General features: G+C 63.8%; 4 protein-coding genes across 5 annotated transcripts; 2 read left to right on the top strand and 2 right to left on the bottom strand.

Moving 5' to 3' along the window:
• Positions 1–1,613: 1,613 nt before the first annotated feature.
• On the bottom strand, positions 1,614–4,558 carry REEP4 (receptor accessory protein 4). Of its 2 annotated transcripts, none has more exons than XM_034070449.1 (8): positions 4,489–4,558; positions 4,231–4,303; positions 3,716–3,792; positions 3,442–3,562; positions 3,243–3,356; positions 2,563–2,695; positions 2,312–2,466; positions 1,614–2,197 (listed from the first exon to the last, which is right to left on the bottom strand). In XM_034070449.1, the coding sequence occupies exons 1-8, from the start codon at positions 4,518–4,520 to the stop codon at positions 2,132–2,134; spliced, it is 771 nt and encodes a 256-aa protein (XP_033926340.1). In that variant the 5' UTR covers positions 4,521–4,558; the 3' UTR covers positions 1,614–2,131. The 2 variants fall into 2 exon arrangements, with proteins under 2 accessions (XP_033926340.1, XP_033926341.1); XM_034070450.1 differs by having other exon boundaries at positions 4,235–4,303; positions 4,489–4,552.
• A 1,132-nt stretch (positions 4,559–5,690) lies between these two features.
• LGI3 (leucine rich repeat LGI family member 3) lies at positions 5,691–9,038 on the bottom strand. The gene is given in 9 exon segments (XM_034070458.1): positions 5,691–7,061; positions 7,161–7,325; positions 7,397–7,566; positions 7,669–7,740; positions 7,844–7,915; positions 8,083–8,154; positions 8,235–8,306; positions 8,756–8,844; positions 8,846–9,038. Coding segments are annotated over 9 exon segments (1,656 nt in total). The 5' UTR covers positions 8,972–9,038; the 3' UTR covers positions 5,691–6,243.
• A 680-nt stretch (positions 9,039–9,718) lies between these two features.
• On the top strand, positions 9,719–10,644 carry LOC101878208 (pulmonary surfactant-associated protein C-like). Its single transcript, XM_031050241.2, has 5 exons — positions 9,719–9,763; positions 9,860–10,003; positions 10,136–10,276; positions 10,351–10,471; positions 10,565–10,644. The coding sequence occupies exons 1-5, from the start codon at positions 9,719–9,721 to the stop codon at positions 10,642–10,644; spliced, it is 531 nt and encodes a 176-aa protein (XP_030906101.2).
• A 1,634-nt stretch (positions 10,645–12,278) lies between these two features.
• LOC101873874 (pulmonary surfactant-associated protein C-like) lies at positions 12,279–13,476 on the top strand. The gene is made up of 6 exons (XM_031050804.2): positions 12,279–12,320; positions 12,533–12,554; positions 12,591–12,904; positions 12,974–13,084; positions 13,153–13,263; positions 13,381–13,476. Exons 1-6 carry the CDS (start codon positions 12,279–12,281, stop codon positions 13,474–13,476), a joined length of 696 nt encoding a protein of 231 aa, XP_030906664.2.
• Positions 13,477–15,634: the final 2,158 nt, after the last annotated feature.

Raw genomic sequence — 15,634 nt, 5'->3', positions numbered from 1 at the left:
ATACAATAGACTCTGGGTGCTCTGGTTATGGTCTGGAGAGCAAGGACTAAGGCTAACATGATGCAGAGAACGGGGACTTCAAGCAATGCAGCATTGGATGTCAAGCAGCACAGCAACCCATCCATCATCGGTTAATAAATGATAACATGATGCTAACATAAAGGCCAAGTTCCCAACCCAGATGTTCCCATCGGTAACTGCTCCCCAAACACATACAGAATAGAGGAAGATTCAGTGAACTTTAGGATAATCTGCAACACGGATCGTGGCTCTGGTGCATCAGACACATCCCATCATGGCTCAGTCCCTGCCAGCACTCAGGGATCATGGAATCAGACTGGTTTGGGTTGGAAGGGACCTTAGAGCTCCTCCAGCTCCAACCCCTGCCAAGGGCAGGGACACCTTCAACCGGAGCAGCTGCTCCAAACAAAACCTCCTTGACCCTAACCCCTCTGCTGCTCCCCTAGCACAAATGGAGGGGCTCTGGGCTGCTTCTGGGGACCTGGACCCTGCACCCCCATGTGCCGCAGGGGTCACTTCCCCCCCCTCCCCCTGCCCTGGGTGAGCTGGGGGGACCCCAGAGCCAGCACCAGGCTCAGGGCAGCCCCATCACTGCTGGGCTGGCTCTGGCACAGGGTGGTTGTGGCTCTGCTGAGCACAGCCTGGCACAGCCGGCACCAGCGCTGGCACCAGGGGTTCCCCCAGCCCTGGCTGCTGTCCCCTCCCTGGGAATGCACAGGACAGTGCCAGGACACAGGAGCAGCCGCCAGCGCTGCTGCATCCCTGCCCTGTTCCATCCCTGCCCTGCTCCATCACTGGTGCTCCAGCCAGCCCTGGGGCTGTGGAACCCCAACCCGGGGGTACCCCTCTCTGCAGCACCACAGCCAGGCCTTGCCCGCAGCCCCAGCAGCCTCCCCACACTGTATCCTTGGAGGAACCGCGCTCTCCCTAAGCAGCTTTGGTGGATTAGAGGCAGCCCCTTCACGCTGTCCCCTCCAGGCCTTTCCCTTCCTGCTGCTTTAATCGTCTCCCAGCAGTCGGACAGGGCTAATCCAGCCACCTGCACCTAATCTGCTCCCAGAGCCCTTGCCCAGCCCCAGGGAGATGCTCTCCCCTGCCCTGGGAAGACCCCAGAAGCAGAAGGCAGCCAAGGGCTAAATATAAAAAGCTGAGCTGAGGGGTTCGAAGCAAAGGGATTGATGCCAGAGAGCAGCACTGTCACCTTGGGCCACCCCACAGGGGCTTCGTGCCATGTCCTGCACCCGGGAAGGGATCAGTCCCTAAGGCAGGAGCGAAGGGAGGTGAGAGCCTCTGGCTGAGCCCAGGCAGGGTGCCCATGGCCGGGGCTATGAGGACATCCAGGGCCGGCAGCCAGGATGGGGACGTCCGTCTGCAGCCCTGGCTGGGTGCCGGGATCCATGGGCCCGAGCGCTGCTGCCACACCGCGGGGGATGCGGCTACTGCAAGGAGAAGGTGATGCTCATCCCATCACCTGCATCCCATCACCTGCATCCCATCACCCGCATCCCATCACCCGCATCCCATCACCCGCATCCCATCACCCGCATCCCATCATCCACATCCCGCTCCACGGCAGGGAACAGCCTTTAGGCTCAGGTGTGAAACTGGGTTTATTTTCCATGTACAAAACTCCCCTTCTGGGAGGTGGGAACATTAAAAGCCGCGCGGTGCTGGGCAGGGCTCGGACAAGCACCAAAGCCCTGGTTTCAAGTATGGGGGTGTCAGCCTGTAAATGGTGGGGAGACCCCAGCCAAGGGCTGTGGCTTTGGCTTCAGAGGATAGATGGAACAAGGCACATCCCTTTGCTGGCTCCCACCGAAGGAATGTGGGGTGTAAGGCATCACGGCAGCAATGGGGGCCCCAGCAGAGCCCAAGGATTCATAGGATGGGAGGAAAGTGGGGCTGGATTCCATGGGAAAGGCGCCAGCGCCCACCCATAGGATGGGAAGGGGCACGGTGGGAGCAGCAATCGGAGGCACAGAGGTCAGAGAAGGGATTTACAGTGTAAGGCAGGTGGGAGCCCCTTCCCCAGGGCTGGAATTGCACAAACCACAGCTCCCTCCTGATGCTGTAGCAGCAGTCACGGTAAGACTCCAGGCAGAGGATTCCATCAGTCATCCTGGTCCGATGGGGCCGTTTTCTTCCTGATCCTGCTGCGCAGGAGCCGGGAAGAGCCCTGGATCACAGAATGGAAAACACCTTTAGGAGCATCAGGTCCAAGCCACCGCTGAGCCATGGCACCAAGGGCCTCGGGCAGGAGGGACGGGTCAGGTCCCCCTCACTCTGGTACCTCTTTGCCCGGTGCCCTCTTGTTGGCCGCACGCAGGCTCTGGCTGCGAGACAAGGGTCTGGGCTCCTGCTGGGAGAACCCGACCTCCAAATCCGACCAGATCTCCTCCTCCTCCGTCTCACTCTCATGCCGGGGGCCGGGGCACACGCTGTGGGCTGGGGACAAGGGGGGGGCACACGACAGCTCCCAGCACGGCCCCACCATGGGCTCTGCTCGAGCCCCCCCCACCGCGGTGCCCACTCCTGGCTCACCCAGCAGCTGCCGGCGGCTCTGGGGCTCCTCCAGGTAGAGCAGGTCCTGGCAGTGCACGGGGGTGTCCTCGGGCCCCGAGCGCAGGTCCTGCATGCTGAAGCTGCGGAGCCGCCCGGCCAGCGCACCCTGGCTCTGTGGGATGAGAGCCCCATGGGGCAGAGCCCAAAGCACCAGGGCACCGTCAGCCTGAGGGCCTGCCCCTGACACCCACAGCACCCAGGCCCTGCTGCTGTGGGTGTGAGCCATGGGAGCAGCTGAGCTGGAAAAGAGCTTTCAGCCCCTGTGGTCCCATCCTTACCCCAGCCCTGCCCCATGGCACTGAGGGTGTGAACCCGGTGCCTGCAGCCCTGCCCTGGGCAGCCTGTTCCAATGCCTGAGCACCCTGTGGGGCAGGAATTGATCCTCAGCTCCATCTAAACCTGCCCTGGTGCAGCTTGAGGCCGTTTCCTCTTGTCCCATCCCTTGTTCCTTGGGAGCAGAGCCCAGCCCCTCCTGGCTCCATCCTCCTGGTTCCCCCCTGAGCCTTCTCTTCTCCATCTGCCCCCCCAGCTCCCTCAGCCCTTCCCACCCCCTGTGCTCCAGACCCTGCTCCAGCTCCGTTCCCCCCTCAATGTCTCTCTTGCAGTGAGGGGCCCCGAGCTGAGCCCATGGGGCACAGGGTCCTGCCCCATGCCGGTACCTTGGCTGCCGCCTGCACCGCGGCCGTGGCTGCCAGATTGAGGCCCCTCTTGCCGAATCGCACCATGGCCTCGTAGCTGCGCTGCCGGGCGCACAGGATGTACCCATCGATGTCCTGCGGACGGCAGGGAGCTGAGCAGGGGGCACAGCACCACACACGGGTCCTGAGCACCCCTTAGCACCGGGCACCCCTCACTCACCTTCTCCCTGCGGGACAGTGTGGGGTGCACGAACCTGCGGTAGAGCAGGCTGGCCCCCCGCGTGTACGGGCACAGCAGCCAGATGATGAAGGCCATCTTCACCTCGTAGTAGAAGGGAAACCTGCCCGAGACAGGGGGAGGATGGGGGCAAAGGCACATCCATAGGGGGGGAATGGTGCCTCCCCCATAGGCAGAGTGTGCCCCTCTCCCCGCAGGCAGGAGGAGGGAGCCCCGTTCCTTGCCCCCCCAGGCCGGTCCCTGCACCGCAGCTCACCAGGAGATGAGCAGGTCCGTGAGGGTCTCCACGGCCTTGAAGAGAGCAAACACGATCCAGTACATCATCCATCGGACCTGCGGAGCGGAGCCCGTCAGCCCCAGCACCGGAGCCCCGTCAGCCGCAGCACCGGAGCCCGTCAGCCCCAGCACCGGAGCCCGTCAACCGCAGCACCGGAGCCCCGTCAGCCGCAGCACCGGAGCCCCGTCAGCCGCAGCACCGGAGCCCCGTCAGCCGCAGCACCGGAGCCCCGTCAGCCGCAGCACCGGAGCCCCGTCAGCCGCAGCACCGGAGCCCCGTCAGCCGCAGCACCGGAGCCCGTCAGCCTCAGCACCGGAGCCCCGTCAGCCGCTGGGCCGCGGAGCCCCGTCAGCCGCAGCACCGGAGCCCGTCAGCCGCAGCACGGGAGCCCCGTCAGCCGCAGCACCGGAGCCCCGACAGCCGCAGCACCGGAGCCCCGACAGCCGCCCCACCGCAGCACGGGAGCCCCATCAACCGCCCCGCTCCATACTCACGTACTGCCGGATGTCCTTGGTCCGCACAGCCTTGTAGGAGGCGTAGGCAGGATAGAGCATCCCGAAGAGCAGCCTGGAACAGAGCGAGGGCTGAGCACCAGCGCAGGATGTGCCCCTATCCCCAGCGGGGCCGGCACCAGCGCAGGATGAGCCCCCATCCCCATGGATCCGGATGATGGGGGCCGGGCGCTGGAGCCCCATGCTCAGCTCCATGAATCCAGGTCCTGGATCCATCCATCCCCCCCCGTCCTCACTCACTCGAGCAGGCGGCTCAGCGCCCAGGACACCATGGCTGAGGCGGCTCAGCCGCTCCAACCGTGCGGCCGCTGCAACTGCGCATGCGCAGCAACGGTACCGCGGCTCTTAAAGGGACAACGGCCGCTCTTAAAAAGGGCGCAGTTCAGTCGGTCCTGACCCTATAGACTCATTTTGCTATAGTAATAGCATTCATATTGTTAGTAGTAGCATTAATATTATCACTCGTAACAATAGTATTATTATTAGTAGCATCAGGAGTATGAGTAGTGGTATTAACATTACAATGGTGATGGGGCAGCCACAGAACCTTATTTCTAAACGCAAATAACCCCCAAACCCCAAAGAAAAGCTTGAAAACCTCCCGAGGACGGAGGGTTTGCGGTGCTGAACGAGGACTCATCCCACGGAGCGAACCCTTCCCCGTGAGGGATGTGAGGAGCTGCCGCAGGGCCCGGAGGGGCAGAACCGGGCGAGCTCTGAGCCAGCGGTGCGAGCCTGAGCACGGAGCCTGAGCACGGAGCCTGAGCACGGAGCACCCGGCCCAGCAGGGCTGGCTCTGGCTGGGGCAGCGCCGCTGGGTCCTGCCAAGGCAGCCGAGGGCAGGGAGCTGAGGGTGTCAGCACCTCCCTGCTGGTTCACTGGGGTCTGAGCTCAGCCTCCGACCGTCCCCACCTCACCTCACCCGTGCTGAGCCCTGCGGGAAGCAGGAGCTGTTTCCTCCTCCTGGAGCCGGCCCCGGCATCACCTCCCCTTGGTTGTACATCCCCAGCACAGCGCATGGATGCTCTAGGGACCCTCCAGTGCCTGCTCCCTGCGCTCCACATCTGCCTTTCCCAGTAGGGAAACTGAGGCAGAGGAGCGAGGCACTGCCCAGTTCGTGCTGCGTGCCCTGCCTCGCACCCGTGGCATTCCCAACACGGGGAAGAGCCCACGGAGCCGCAGAGGTCAAACCCTGCTCCCAAAGCCCCGCCTCGGGGTGCCTGTTACCTCTAAGAGGATCTTTATTTGTGCGCCTAATTGGTGGTTTTTCACATGCAGATTCTATCCCTGGGAGACAGGAATTGGTGCCCTGGAAACCAGCAGGGCTGGATTCGGGGGGAGCCTAAAACAAGGGGCTCCCCCTTCTCTCGTGCAAGGGAAGTGGGTGCTGTGTGGTGATGCCGGGGGGACGTGGTGCTTGGGCACACAGCAGCGCAGGCAGACGCAGGCAGCGCTCACAGCGGGTTTATTGTGGGCACGTACAGCTCGTGAACCGCTGGAACACTGTGTCCTGCCCGGCAGTGGGCACAGGGACTGCCTGGACATGCATGGAGGGGGACGGGAGCGGGTCAGCCCTGTTCTGGGGGTGGTGGCACTGCCAAGGAGCATCCCATCTGCCTCAGAGCATCCCATCCTCCTCTGGGCATCCCACCCACCTTGAGCACCCCATCCACATGGGAGCACCCCAGTATCCTGGAGCATCCGTCCACACCTCCCCGCTGCAGCCTCCATCCACCCCATCACTCCAGGTTCCCCCATCCCTGTCATCCCAGACAGGCACCCATAGGCCTGCAGGGTGAGGGGTGTCCCGTTATCCTGCCCACATCCCATGGGATGCCTGTGGGTGCTGCATGTAGGGATCCCAGGATTCCTGGTGGGAACTGGGGGCTGTGGGGCTGGGGACAATCAGAGGGGGGTGAACACGGGGGTTGTGACCGTGGGGCAGTCGGGTGCATGGAGCCCGGGCAGGAGCCACGCTGGCAGCTCAGGCCGTGTCTAGAGGCTGAGGTCCACCACCACGTGCCGGTAGACCAGGGTTTTGGCCTTGAAGCTGGGGGCCAGGAGCAGCTGCACGTCTGCAGCCAGCACGGAGCGGAAGGCTCTGGGCGCCTGCACCAGCAGCTCCTGGAACTTGGCGAACTTCTGCTTCTCCTCTTCCCACAGGTAAACGTGGGTGAAGGAGAAGTCACTGCCCAGGGCCAGGTACTGGCGCGGCCCCACGGAGAAGGGCTGCATCACCATGGAGCCGCGGGACGGCAGCGTCTGCAGCTCCACGAAGCGCTGCCCTTCCCAGCGCACCACCTTGGAGTCACCAATGTAGCGGCTGAGGCAGAGGAACTGGTCCCGCTTCACCCTGAAGTGCTTCACCATCTGCACGTCCAGCATCTCACCCACCTCCCCCTGCGGCACAAACTGCTTCTGCGCCCGGTTCCACTGGTAGATGACGGGCGCCTGGGAGCTGCTGGCGATGATGAGCCGCGGTTTGCCGTCGTTGTCCACGTACTCCACGTCGGTGTCGCGGTGCCAGGGGTGCAGCGCCTGGTGCGAGTAGAAGCCGTTCTGGTTGAGGCGGTAGAGGCTGGTGGAGCCTGCTTTGGAGCTGTCGGCGATCACAAAGTACCACTCGCCCTCGATCGGGAAGGCTTCGATGTCGTTGGGCTTGCGGATCTTCTGGCTGTCGATGTCCTGGATCTTGATGAACTTGTCCACGCTCGTGTCCCAGCGGTAGATGTAGGAGCCGCCGAAGAGCTGAGCCACCACCACGTAGAGCTGCTCCTGCGCCACGATGGGCTTGCAGTGCACTGCGGAGTGAGCTGTGGGCAGGACCACGTCACAGTGGGGCTGTGGCTGCACCATCGCACCCCACACAGGGCTCACGGCACAGGAAGGGACCCCAGACACCGGCGCCTTACCCGGGATGTGGTCAAAGTCCCGCAGCTTGCGCTCCACATAGTCCCACTTGAGGATGGCACAGCTGCTGGCACCAGGCTGCGCCAGGGCCACATACAGGTCACTGGCATAGGTGAAGGGCTCTGCCGACACCGACTGGAAGGGCAGGACCTGGTGCACCACAAAGTCTGTGGGGAGAGGGGCAGTGAGGGTCTGAGCATCACCCAGGAGCAGGGAGATGGGGAACGCGGTTCCTCACCCGTGGTGATGCACTGGAAGTCCCTGAGCACCAGGTCCTGGATGCGCTGACCCTCGAAGTGCCCGGGGCTGCTGCAGAACACGGGGGGGACTGTGGTGTTGGTGCTCTCCAGCCACTCCACCAGCCACTTGATCTGGCAGTCGCAGGCCAGCGTGTTCCCACGGAGGTCCCTGGTGTGGATGGCACCGGGTTACCCCAGCCCCAATGAGCCCCGAGCACCACGGGGCCACCTCCAACCCATCCCAGTGTCCCCAGTGCCGGCACAGCCTTACAGGTCGCTCAGGATGTCCAGTGGCTTGAAGAGGTCCCGGGGCAGCGTCTGTAGGTTATTGTTGGCCAAGGACCTGTGGGATCAGAGGGGTTGTGGAGGTGACACCGCACAGAGAAGGGACAAGAGACATTGGCTTTGTCCCTGGCGAATGCGGGACCCCCGTTCCCAATACTCACAGGTGGGTCAGGGACTTGAGCCCACGGAACGTGGCCTTTGAGAGAGCCTGGATGTCATTGTTCTCAATGAACCTGCGGTGGGAGCAGATGGTGGCACGAGGGACGGGTTCCTCTGACCCCCTCCCCTTCCCATGCCCTCCCCATGTCTCCATCCCCTTCCCCATATCCCCATTCCCACGTCCCCCTCCCATCCCTGTGTCCCCATCCACATCCCCACATCCCTGTCCCCATCCACACACAGGTACTGGAGGTGTGAGAGGCCAGCGAAGGCATTGTCCCCGATCAGCGTGAACTTGTTGGAGTTGAGCAGGCTGCAAGGAGAAGGGGAAGGCGTCAGCACAGGGCAGGGTGTGAACATGGGACACAGCAGGATGCCAGGGCAGACACGTACAGGAACTGCAGCGAGGGGATGTGAGCGAACGCTGCCTCCCGGATCTCTGTGAACGCCGCGTTCACCATGGTCCTGCCGAGGGGAGGAAGCTTCAGGAGAGGGGACAGCAGCAGGAGGGGGTTCCACCACCCCAGTGCCCCCTGCACTGTCCCTGCTGCCGCCCGGTGCCTGCCAGAGCAGCCCCACACATGAGCACACACACCCAGCACACACAAGGCTGCTGCACCACCGTGCCCCCAAGCACCCACCAGCCGTGTCCCTCTGGGGCTCCGGTCCCCAAGGTCACAGTGGGGACAGGCTCCATCCCTCACTGATGCAGGAGAGCTGCCACCACCGCAGGACACAGGGACCCGTCCTGGGCTGTCCCCAGCCCGCTCCATGGCGCAGGACCCCCCATACCCACCCCAGCACACATGTACCCCGATGGAGCCCAGCGGGGCTGTCCCTGCATCCCCAGAGCAGCATCACCCCCCCCAGCCCCGGGCTGAGAACCGCTCCCTGTCCCCATCCGCGGTACTCACAGCGAGATGACCTCGGGGGGCAGGTTCCTGGGCACGGCTTTGGAATCCACACAGAACGCGGTGTCCTGGGTGCAGGAGCAGCTGGGGGGGGCACGGGGGGGGCCGGGGCGGCCGCCGACCCTCCGAGGGCTGCCAGAGCCAGGCCGAGGCCAGGAGCAGGAGGAGGAGAGGGGGGAGCAGCTCCCTCAGCATCCTCCTCCCGCACCGCGGCCCCATGGCTGCTCCCTGCGCGCTCCCGTCCCTGATGCCCGAGGGGGGCTGCCGGCCCCGCTCTGCAGCGTGCGCGGGCACGGCGGGGGATGCGGGCGGCGAGAGCCGAGCGGCTGCGCGTGCCCGCCGCTGTGCGCGTGCTCACCCCTGTGCGCGTGCTCACCGCTGTGCGCGCGCAGGCGCGGCGGCGCGCACGGGAGCGCGCTGCGGGCTGCCCCTGGGGCGCACCACGAGGGGGGGGCCTGCAGGGAGCCCCCATTGCCCATGGAGCTCAGGCACCGGAGCGATGCCGTGTCCCGGTGCTGCCGTGTCCCGGTGCTGCCGTGTCCCGGTGCTGCCGTGTCCCGATGCTGCCGTGTCCCGGTGCTGCAGTGCTGGCAGCGAGCACCGGGCATTGTCCATCCCGTCCCAGGCACCGCGTTCCCGGCCAACAAAGAGCCCAGCCAGCTCCTGCCACCATCGGGGGGGCTGCAGCTGCCATGCACTGAGCAGGCTGCAGGGACCAGGGTGCAGCACCCACGGGGGGGTGCTGAGGGTGCTGGGTGCTGGTGCTGGCACACTCTGCTGCCCACTGTTTGTCTTCCCCCCTTCCCAGTGCCGGGAAAGGGCTCTCGGAGGTTCCATCCCCACTCCTGCCTCAGCAAACAGAGCACAAGTGGTACCTTGGCAGCTCCAACCTCCTCCCGGGATCCTATAAATGCCCCTGGCTCCAGCTGGCAAAGAGACAGGAGCCACATGGAGAAGGAGGGTGAGATGGACGGCAGCTCCAAAGAGGCGCTGATGGAGGAGGCACCTCCGGTAAGGAGCACCCATTGCTGGGTCCATGAGCTGCTGTGGGGCTGAGCACCCTCCCCTGCACCTGTGGCTCACCCAGGTCATCCCCTGTGTCCCCAGAGGTACACGGCCTCCCCACGCCAGCCCTGCACCTCTCAGCTCACGAGCCTGCTGATGGCGGCGGTGGTCATGCTCATCCTCACCGTGGTCATCGTCACCTTCCTCCTGCTGGGGCTGCACATCACTGAGACACACACTGAAGCGGTGAGGGGAGGGAGCCATGGCGCTGCCGGCTCTGGTGATGGGACTGGGAGGGTTGGGAATGGCACCGGCTGCTGGTGCTCTGCAGGGATGGGGCTCAGACCCCCACAATGTCCCCTGACCCCCCCATGGCAGGTCCTGCAGATGACCATCCACGGCCTGGATGGTGAAGGGACCCCCCAGCACCTCTCCTTGAGCAAGACAGAGCGGACCGGGACGTTCTCCGTGCGGGACGGGCTCAATGCCTCTGCCATGGTCATCTATGACTACAGCAAGGTGCGAGGGCAGCGGGCTCAGGGAGGGTCAGGGTACGGATGGGGCTGAGCATGACCCGGCTCTGTCCCAAACAGCTGCTGGTCGGGTACAGGTCCTGGCGCCACAGCTCCTGCTGCATCACCCGCATGGACCCGGACAGCATCCCGGGGCTGGACACCGTCACTGAGAGCTTCCAGCGGCGCCAGGTCAGTGCTGGTCCCCCCCGGGGGCTGCAGGGGAAGCTGCTGCAGGCTGGGACCCCTCTGTTGTCTCTCCTGCAGGCTGAGATGAAGGAGGATGGGGACAAAGCTGTGCCCCTGGCTGACCGCTCCATCCTGGGTACCAGCATCAACATCCTCTGCAGCACCGTCCCTGTGTACTGGGCATAGCATGGATGGGGCCGTCTCCCAGTGGGGACCATGCCCGTGCTCCCCACATTGTCTACCAGTGCCCAAGGACCCTTCTCCTCCTCCTCCTCTCGGCAGCAGCCATCCCACCATGGGGATGCTCTGTCCGCAGCCGCTCAGCACCGCGGCCTTCCCACCACTCTTGTCATGTAATAAACCAGTGGGATTTGCTTTGGGATTCACGCTTCTGTCTGCAAAGTAAAGTCAGTGCCACTGCCTTGAGTGCTGCTCTTGTCCCTCCCTGCCCCATGGTGCCAGGGACCCTCTGGTGTCCCAGGGATGTCTCCCTGTGGGATGGAAGCATCCTTCATGTCACTGTGCCCACACACAGGAGGGCTCAGGCTCCCCCTTCCCAGGGCAGCACCCTCAGCATTCCACACCAAGCTCCAGGGCTGGTGTCCCCCCAGTGCCCTCCCAGTTTGCATGGGGGGAGGATGAGGTGGCAGAAGAAACTTCCACAGCTCCATGGGCACAGGCAGAGCCGGAGCCACCAGGGCTGAGCAGGGCACCCACAGGCACCTCAGTCTGCTCCAGCTCCCTCCATCCCTGTCCATGGCGGCTCCAGCTCCTCTGGGGTTCTGCACCGGAGAATGGGGGATCAATGGGATGGGAGGGAGAAAAGAGACCCCCAGGACCTGATCCAGCCCCAGGAGCACAGTGGTGCTGGGCAGTGTGGTTTAACCTTGCAACAGGCACTAACTCAGCCTTGTCCCCACTGTCACAGCAGGAGGGGACCTGCACACTGCCATGCACTGACATGGGGCCAGCAGCCCCGAGCCCGCATTGCCCCTGCAGAGCCGGGAGGAGCAGGGCGAGCAGAGCCACAGGAGGTGATGCACAGAGCACATGGGGCCAGAGAGCAAACAGGAGCCACTCGAGGGGCTCCTGCTCCCCAGCACCCCATGGGGTGCACCCCTCACCCCCTGCGCTCCCAACAGGCCCACACCTGGTTGGAGAGGTCCCAACCCCACTGCAGGAGAGGCTTGAGCAATACCAAGGCTCACCCTGCCCTGCCGATTGCACCACCCGGGTACACCCCAGAGCCGGACCCCTCACCCTGAGCACATCAGCCCCACAGCCCCAGCACCCCCCATGTGAGCCCCTGTGAGCATCCTCAAGAGTGTGGTCCAGGGACCCGTCCCCAGAGTGAGGTGACCCCACTCCCACCCAGCCCTGCTGGTTATGGGGCAGCTCTGATGTCCCATTGCACTTTGCCCACCCCGAGCAGCTCCATGTGCCCGAGCTAAGGGCAAAGGGCCACGGGCACCGGTCCAGGTCTTGCTGCAGCCGGATGCTCCTCCCTGGAGAGCAGCTTGAACCCGCTCAGGAGGGTTTGCTTTGGACCAAACCCTCTCTCCTGGGCAGCAGAGAGGCCCCAGGGATGGGGACAAGAGCCCTTAGGGGCTCTTGAGCTGTGGGTTCCCAGGGGTGTGCAGGCTGGGGAAGGAGCTCAGCAAACAGCACTCAAGAGGTTTGCAAGGCAGAGCCTGATTACGCACCAGGACCTCCTTGACAGGGGCCACCCCACTCCCCACCCCACTCCCCACCCCATCACCCTGCTATAAAGCCCTGTGCTGTGGCCACTGCAGGGCTGGGGGCAGGAGGAGGGAGCAGCCATGGAGGGCAGCATGAAGCAGGTGGTGGTTGAGGAGCCACTGGTGAGTCCCTGTGACCCACACTGGGGTGGCAGCCTCATGCTGGGGATGCTCAGCACCAGGCTCTGCCCAGTTTATCCCCGCAAGGCACCAGTGTGGTGAGGAGCCCTCGGGATGCTGCCTCCTGATGACCCAGGAGCATCCCAGCTCCTGCATCCTGCTCCTTCATCCCAGCTCCTTCATCCCACTTCTCCCCTTTCTCTCCATGCCCACAGGACTCGGACAAGGGCTGCTGCGGTGACGGGTGCTGCTCCAACGGGTGCTGCAAGCCAGGCTGCTGCTGCTGGCCCTGTGCCCTGTGCTGCACCAAGTGTGCTCGGTGCTGCATGCCCAGGTGCCCCCGCTGCTGCCGCTGCCCCCGATGCCCCGGCTGCCCCCGATGCCCCGGCTGCTCCGGATGCACCGCATGCATCAAGCGGTCCCTGTGCTTCCTCCCTCGCCTGCTCTGTTACCTGCCCCGCAAGCTGCTGGGCTGCCACAACCTCAAGTGCCTGCTGTTGGTGGTGCTGGTGGTGGTGCTGCTGGTGGTCATCATCGCCGGAGCCCTGCTGATGTGGCTGCGCGCGGACCAGGCCCATGCTGATGCTGTAAGTAAGGACCCCCGGAGCCCCCATGGGCGGCTGAACAGGGTGTGAGCTCCCCACTGTGCCCCACAGGTCCTAAGGATGGGGCTGTGGAGAGAACCAGCCTGGGAGGAGGATGCAGCCACGTTCTATGTGGATGGTGGGGATGGAAACCCGGCCACGGTCATCTATGACTACAAGAATGTAAGTGGGGAGCAATGGGGAGGATGGGGAAGGTGAGATGGGATGTGCTGATGTGGGTCTGCCAATAGCTGCTGGTGAGCTACAGATCCCAGCTCCACGGTGCCTGCTACATCACCCACATGGACAAGGACAACATCCCAGGGCTGGACACCATGGCTGAGACCTTCCAGCGCCGGCAGGTGAGTGCTGGTTCCCTGCCGGGACAGGGGGGGACACGGCCATGCCCTGGGCACGATGCATTGTGCAGCCCCCCCTGAGCTGCTGCTGCCTCATCCTTCCTTCTCTGCCCTCTCCAGGGTGAGAAGAGACTTGCCATGCCCCTGTCCGACCGCTCCATCCTGGGCACCACCACCAGCATCCTCTGCAGCATCGTCCCCATCTACTGGGCTTAGCCTTGCTGGGTGGGTGCAAGGGGTCCCAATGCCTGAAGGGGACCATCCATCCATCCCTCCATACATTCATCCATCCATCCCTCCACCCATCCCTCCCTCCCTCCATCCCCCCATCAATCCCTCCATCCATCCATCCATCCATCCATCCATCCATCCATCCATCCATCCCTCCCTCCCTCCCTCTCTCCATCCCTCCCCCCATCCATCCCCATCACCCCCATCACCTCCGCAGCTGCACCCCCCTCCACACCCTGATTCAGGGGCTGAGCAGGTTTTGGGGGCCATGGGGTTGGTTTGAGGGGTGCAGGGGCTGGGGGGGGGGGGTTGGTGCCTGCTGGGGCCGTCGGTTTTGTCACTTTAATCTCAGCTTCGCCAAACCCAAAGCACAAGATGAGCCCCCGAACATGGGGTCAAGCTGTGGAATGGAATAAAGGAAAGGGGGAAAATGGGGTCTTGGAGCTGTTCCTGGGAGCAGCCGTGGGAGTGGGCACTGCTGCGGACTGGGGTTGTTGGGAACGGGGCGGTGGTGCCATCAGGATCAGGCCCTATCAGGACTGGGATGCCAGTGCCATCAGGATCATGGTGATGCTGTCCCAGGCCATGCACCAGTGCATGGCAGGAGCATGGTGCAGCCTCTCACTGTCACCATAGCTGTGCCGGGGCAGACACCGGTGTCCGGCTGCGGCCCCGCTCCTGGCAGATGGGAAGCAGCTCCCGCAGGGACAGCACAGCTGCAGCTGGACGGGATGTGGGGTGTGCATCCAGGGCATCCATCCAGGGCATCCATCCAGGGCATCCATCCAGGGCATCCATCCAGAGCATCCATCCAGGGCGTCCATCCAGGCCTCCTGCGGCCCCCAAACCACCACCTCCCACAGCCCCAGTGATCACACACTGGATGTGGAGGGCTCCTGGGCTGAGCTCCCAGCCTCAGGCACCAGCATCCATCCAGAGCAGCAGAGAGAGGGGGGATGAGAGCAAAGCCCCCAGTATGTGCTGGGAGATGGAGGACTCAGCCCCAGCCCCAGCTCTTGTCATGGGGGACAAGGGGGCTGCACATAGGGGATGGTCCTGGTGCTGCACAGGGAACCCTGGGGGGTCTCATTGGTCCTGGCACTGGGGGGAGCACACAGCAGGAGGGGTGGTCCAGGGTGGTCCTGCAGGATGGGGTCCGGGTAGGATGACAGGCAGTGGGTGACATCCAGAGCCTCCAGCATGTGGAGGGTGCATGGTCCTGTGGGGCAGAGCACGAGAGCATCCCATGGGCCTTTGGGGCTGCATCGTGGGCAGCACACAACAGAGATGCTTTTGGGGATGCCCTTTGGGAATGAGCAAAGTGAGGGACCAAAGACCAGGACAGGACCCGAACCTGCAGCTCTTACCTCGGCCTTGCCTTGGCTGCTGCACGGGACCCACGGATGCAGCGGAGCCGGAGCTGGAGCCGGAGCTGGAGCCGGAGCTGGAGCCGGAGCTGGAGCCGCCTCATGCGTGGGGTGTGCATCCGGAGGCTTGTTTATCCCAAGGCTCCAGAAAACATCATCTGTCCAACACGTCAGCAGGAGCTGCCTGGGAGCCAGGAGCCTGGGATCTGTGGGGCTGCTCCTGCTGGAGCAGGCAGCTCCTGCTGTGGGACATGGGCTGCAGCATCCCATGGCTGCCCCTCGCCTCGTGGGGTGTCAAACATCCATGGTTAAGGGAGATCGTGGTGCTTGGAAACCCACATTGGCAAAGGGAGCGAGTCCCAGGTTGTGGTGGGAAGGGGGAAACCCTCCCCTAGGATCAGATCTGCCCATGAGAAAGGAGTGATTCCAAGGTGGAAACCAGGCTCCAGGGAGCCGCATTCCAGGACAGCCGAGGGCGCTCAGCACAGAGCAGGATGAGGAGGGAGGTTTAGGTGCAGAGCGAGGGGGGATCGCCACGTCCATGGCACCATTGCAGAGCTCACCCTGTGTAGGTGATGCCCAGCAGCAGTTTCTGTCCCGGCTTCTCCGCATCCCAAACCTTTCCTGATGGATTTATATCCCCAGGGAACTCACCCCCAAAGTCCTTCCCAGCATAAGCAAACCTGACCCATGGAAACAACAAGTATTCCAAAGTGTTTCCATGGGGGATCTGTTTGTTTTCCTGGGAGACACTGGGGATGGATGAGGCTGTCGCT

The sequence above is a fragment of the Melopsittacus undulatus genome, chromosome 18 (assembly GCF_012275295.1).
Source record: "Melopsittacus undulatus isolate bMelUnd1 chromosome 18, bMelUnd1.mat.Z, whole genome shotgun sequence".
Lineage (NCBI taxonomy): Eukaryota > Metazoa > Chordata > Aves > Psittaciformes > Psittaculidae > Melopsittacus > Melopsittacus undulatus.
This window is presented reverse-complemented; position numbering and strand designations above follow the sequence as displayed.

Bases quoted from the DNA above. Each gene is read 5' to 3' on its own strand.
- REEP4 (XM_034070449.1), bottom strand. From the start codon at position 4,520: ATGGTGTCCTGGGCGCTGAGCCGCCTGCTCGA. The intron at 3,563-3,715 runs GTGAGCTGCGGT...TGTCTCGGGCAG, and splicing joins ACGGACCTGCTCATCTCCTG to GTTTCCCTTCTACTACGAGG. The intron at 3,357-3,441 runs GTGAGTGAGGGG...TGCCGTCCGCAG, and splicing joins CACTGTCCCGCAGGGAGAAG to GACATCGATGGGTACATCCT.
- LOC101878208 (XM_031050241.2), top strand. From the start codon at position 9,719: ATGGACGGCAGCTCCAAAGAGGCGCTGATGGAGGAGGCACCTCCG. The intron at 10,004-10,135 runs GTGAGGGGAGGG...CCCCCATGGCAG, and splicing joins CTGAGACACACACTGAAGCG to GTCCTGCAGATGACCATCCA. The intron at 10,277-10,350 runs GTGCGAGGGCAG...TGTCCCAAACAG, and splicing joins TCATCTATGACTACAGCAAG to CTGCTGGTCGGGTACAGGTC.
- LOC101873874 (XM_031050804.2), top strand. From the start codon at position 12,279: ATGGAGGGCAGCATGAAGCAGGTGGTGGTTGAGGAGCCACTG. The intron at 12,321-12,532 runs GTGAGTCCCTGT...CCATGCCCACAG, and splicing joins TGGTGGTTGAGGAGCCACTG to GACTCGGACAAGGGCTGCTG. The intron at 12,555-12,590 runs GTGACGGGTGCT...GCTGCAAGCCAG, and splicing joins CTCGGACAAGGGCTGCTGCG to GCTGCTGCTGCTGGCCCTGT.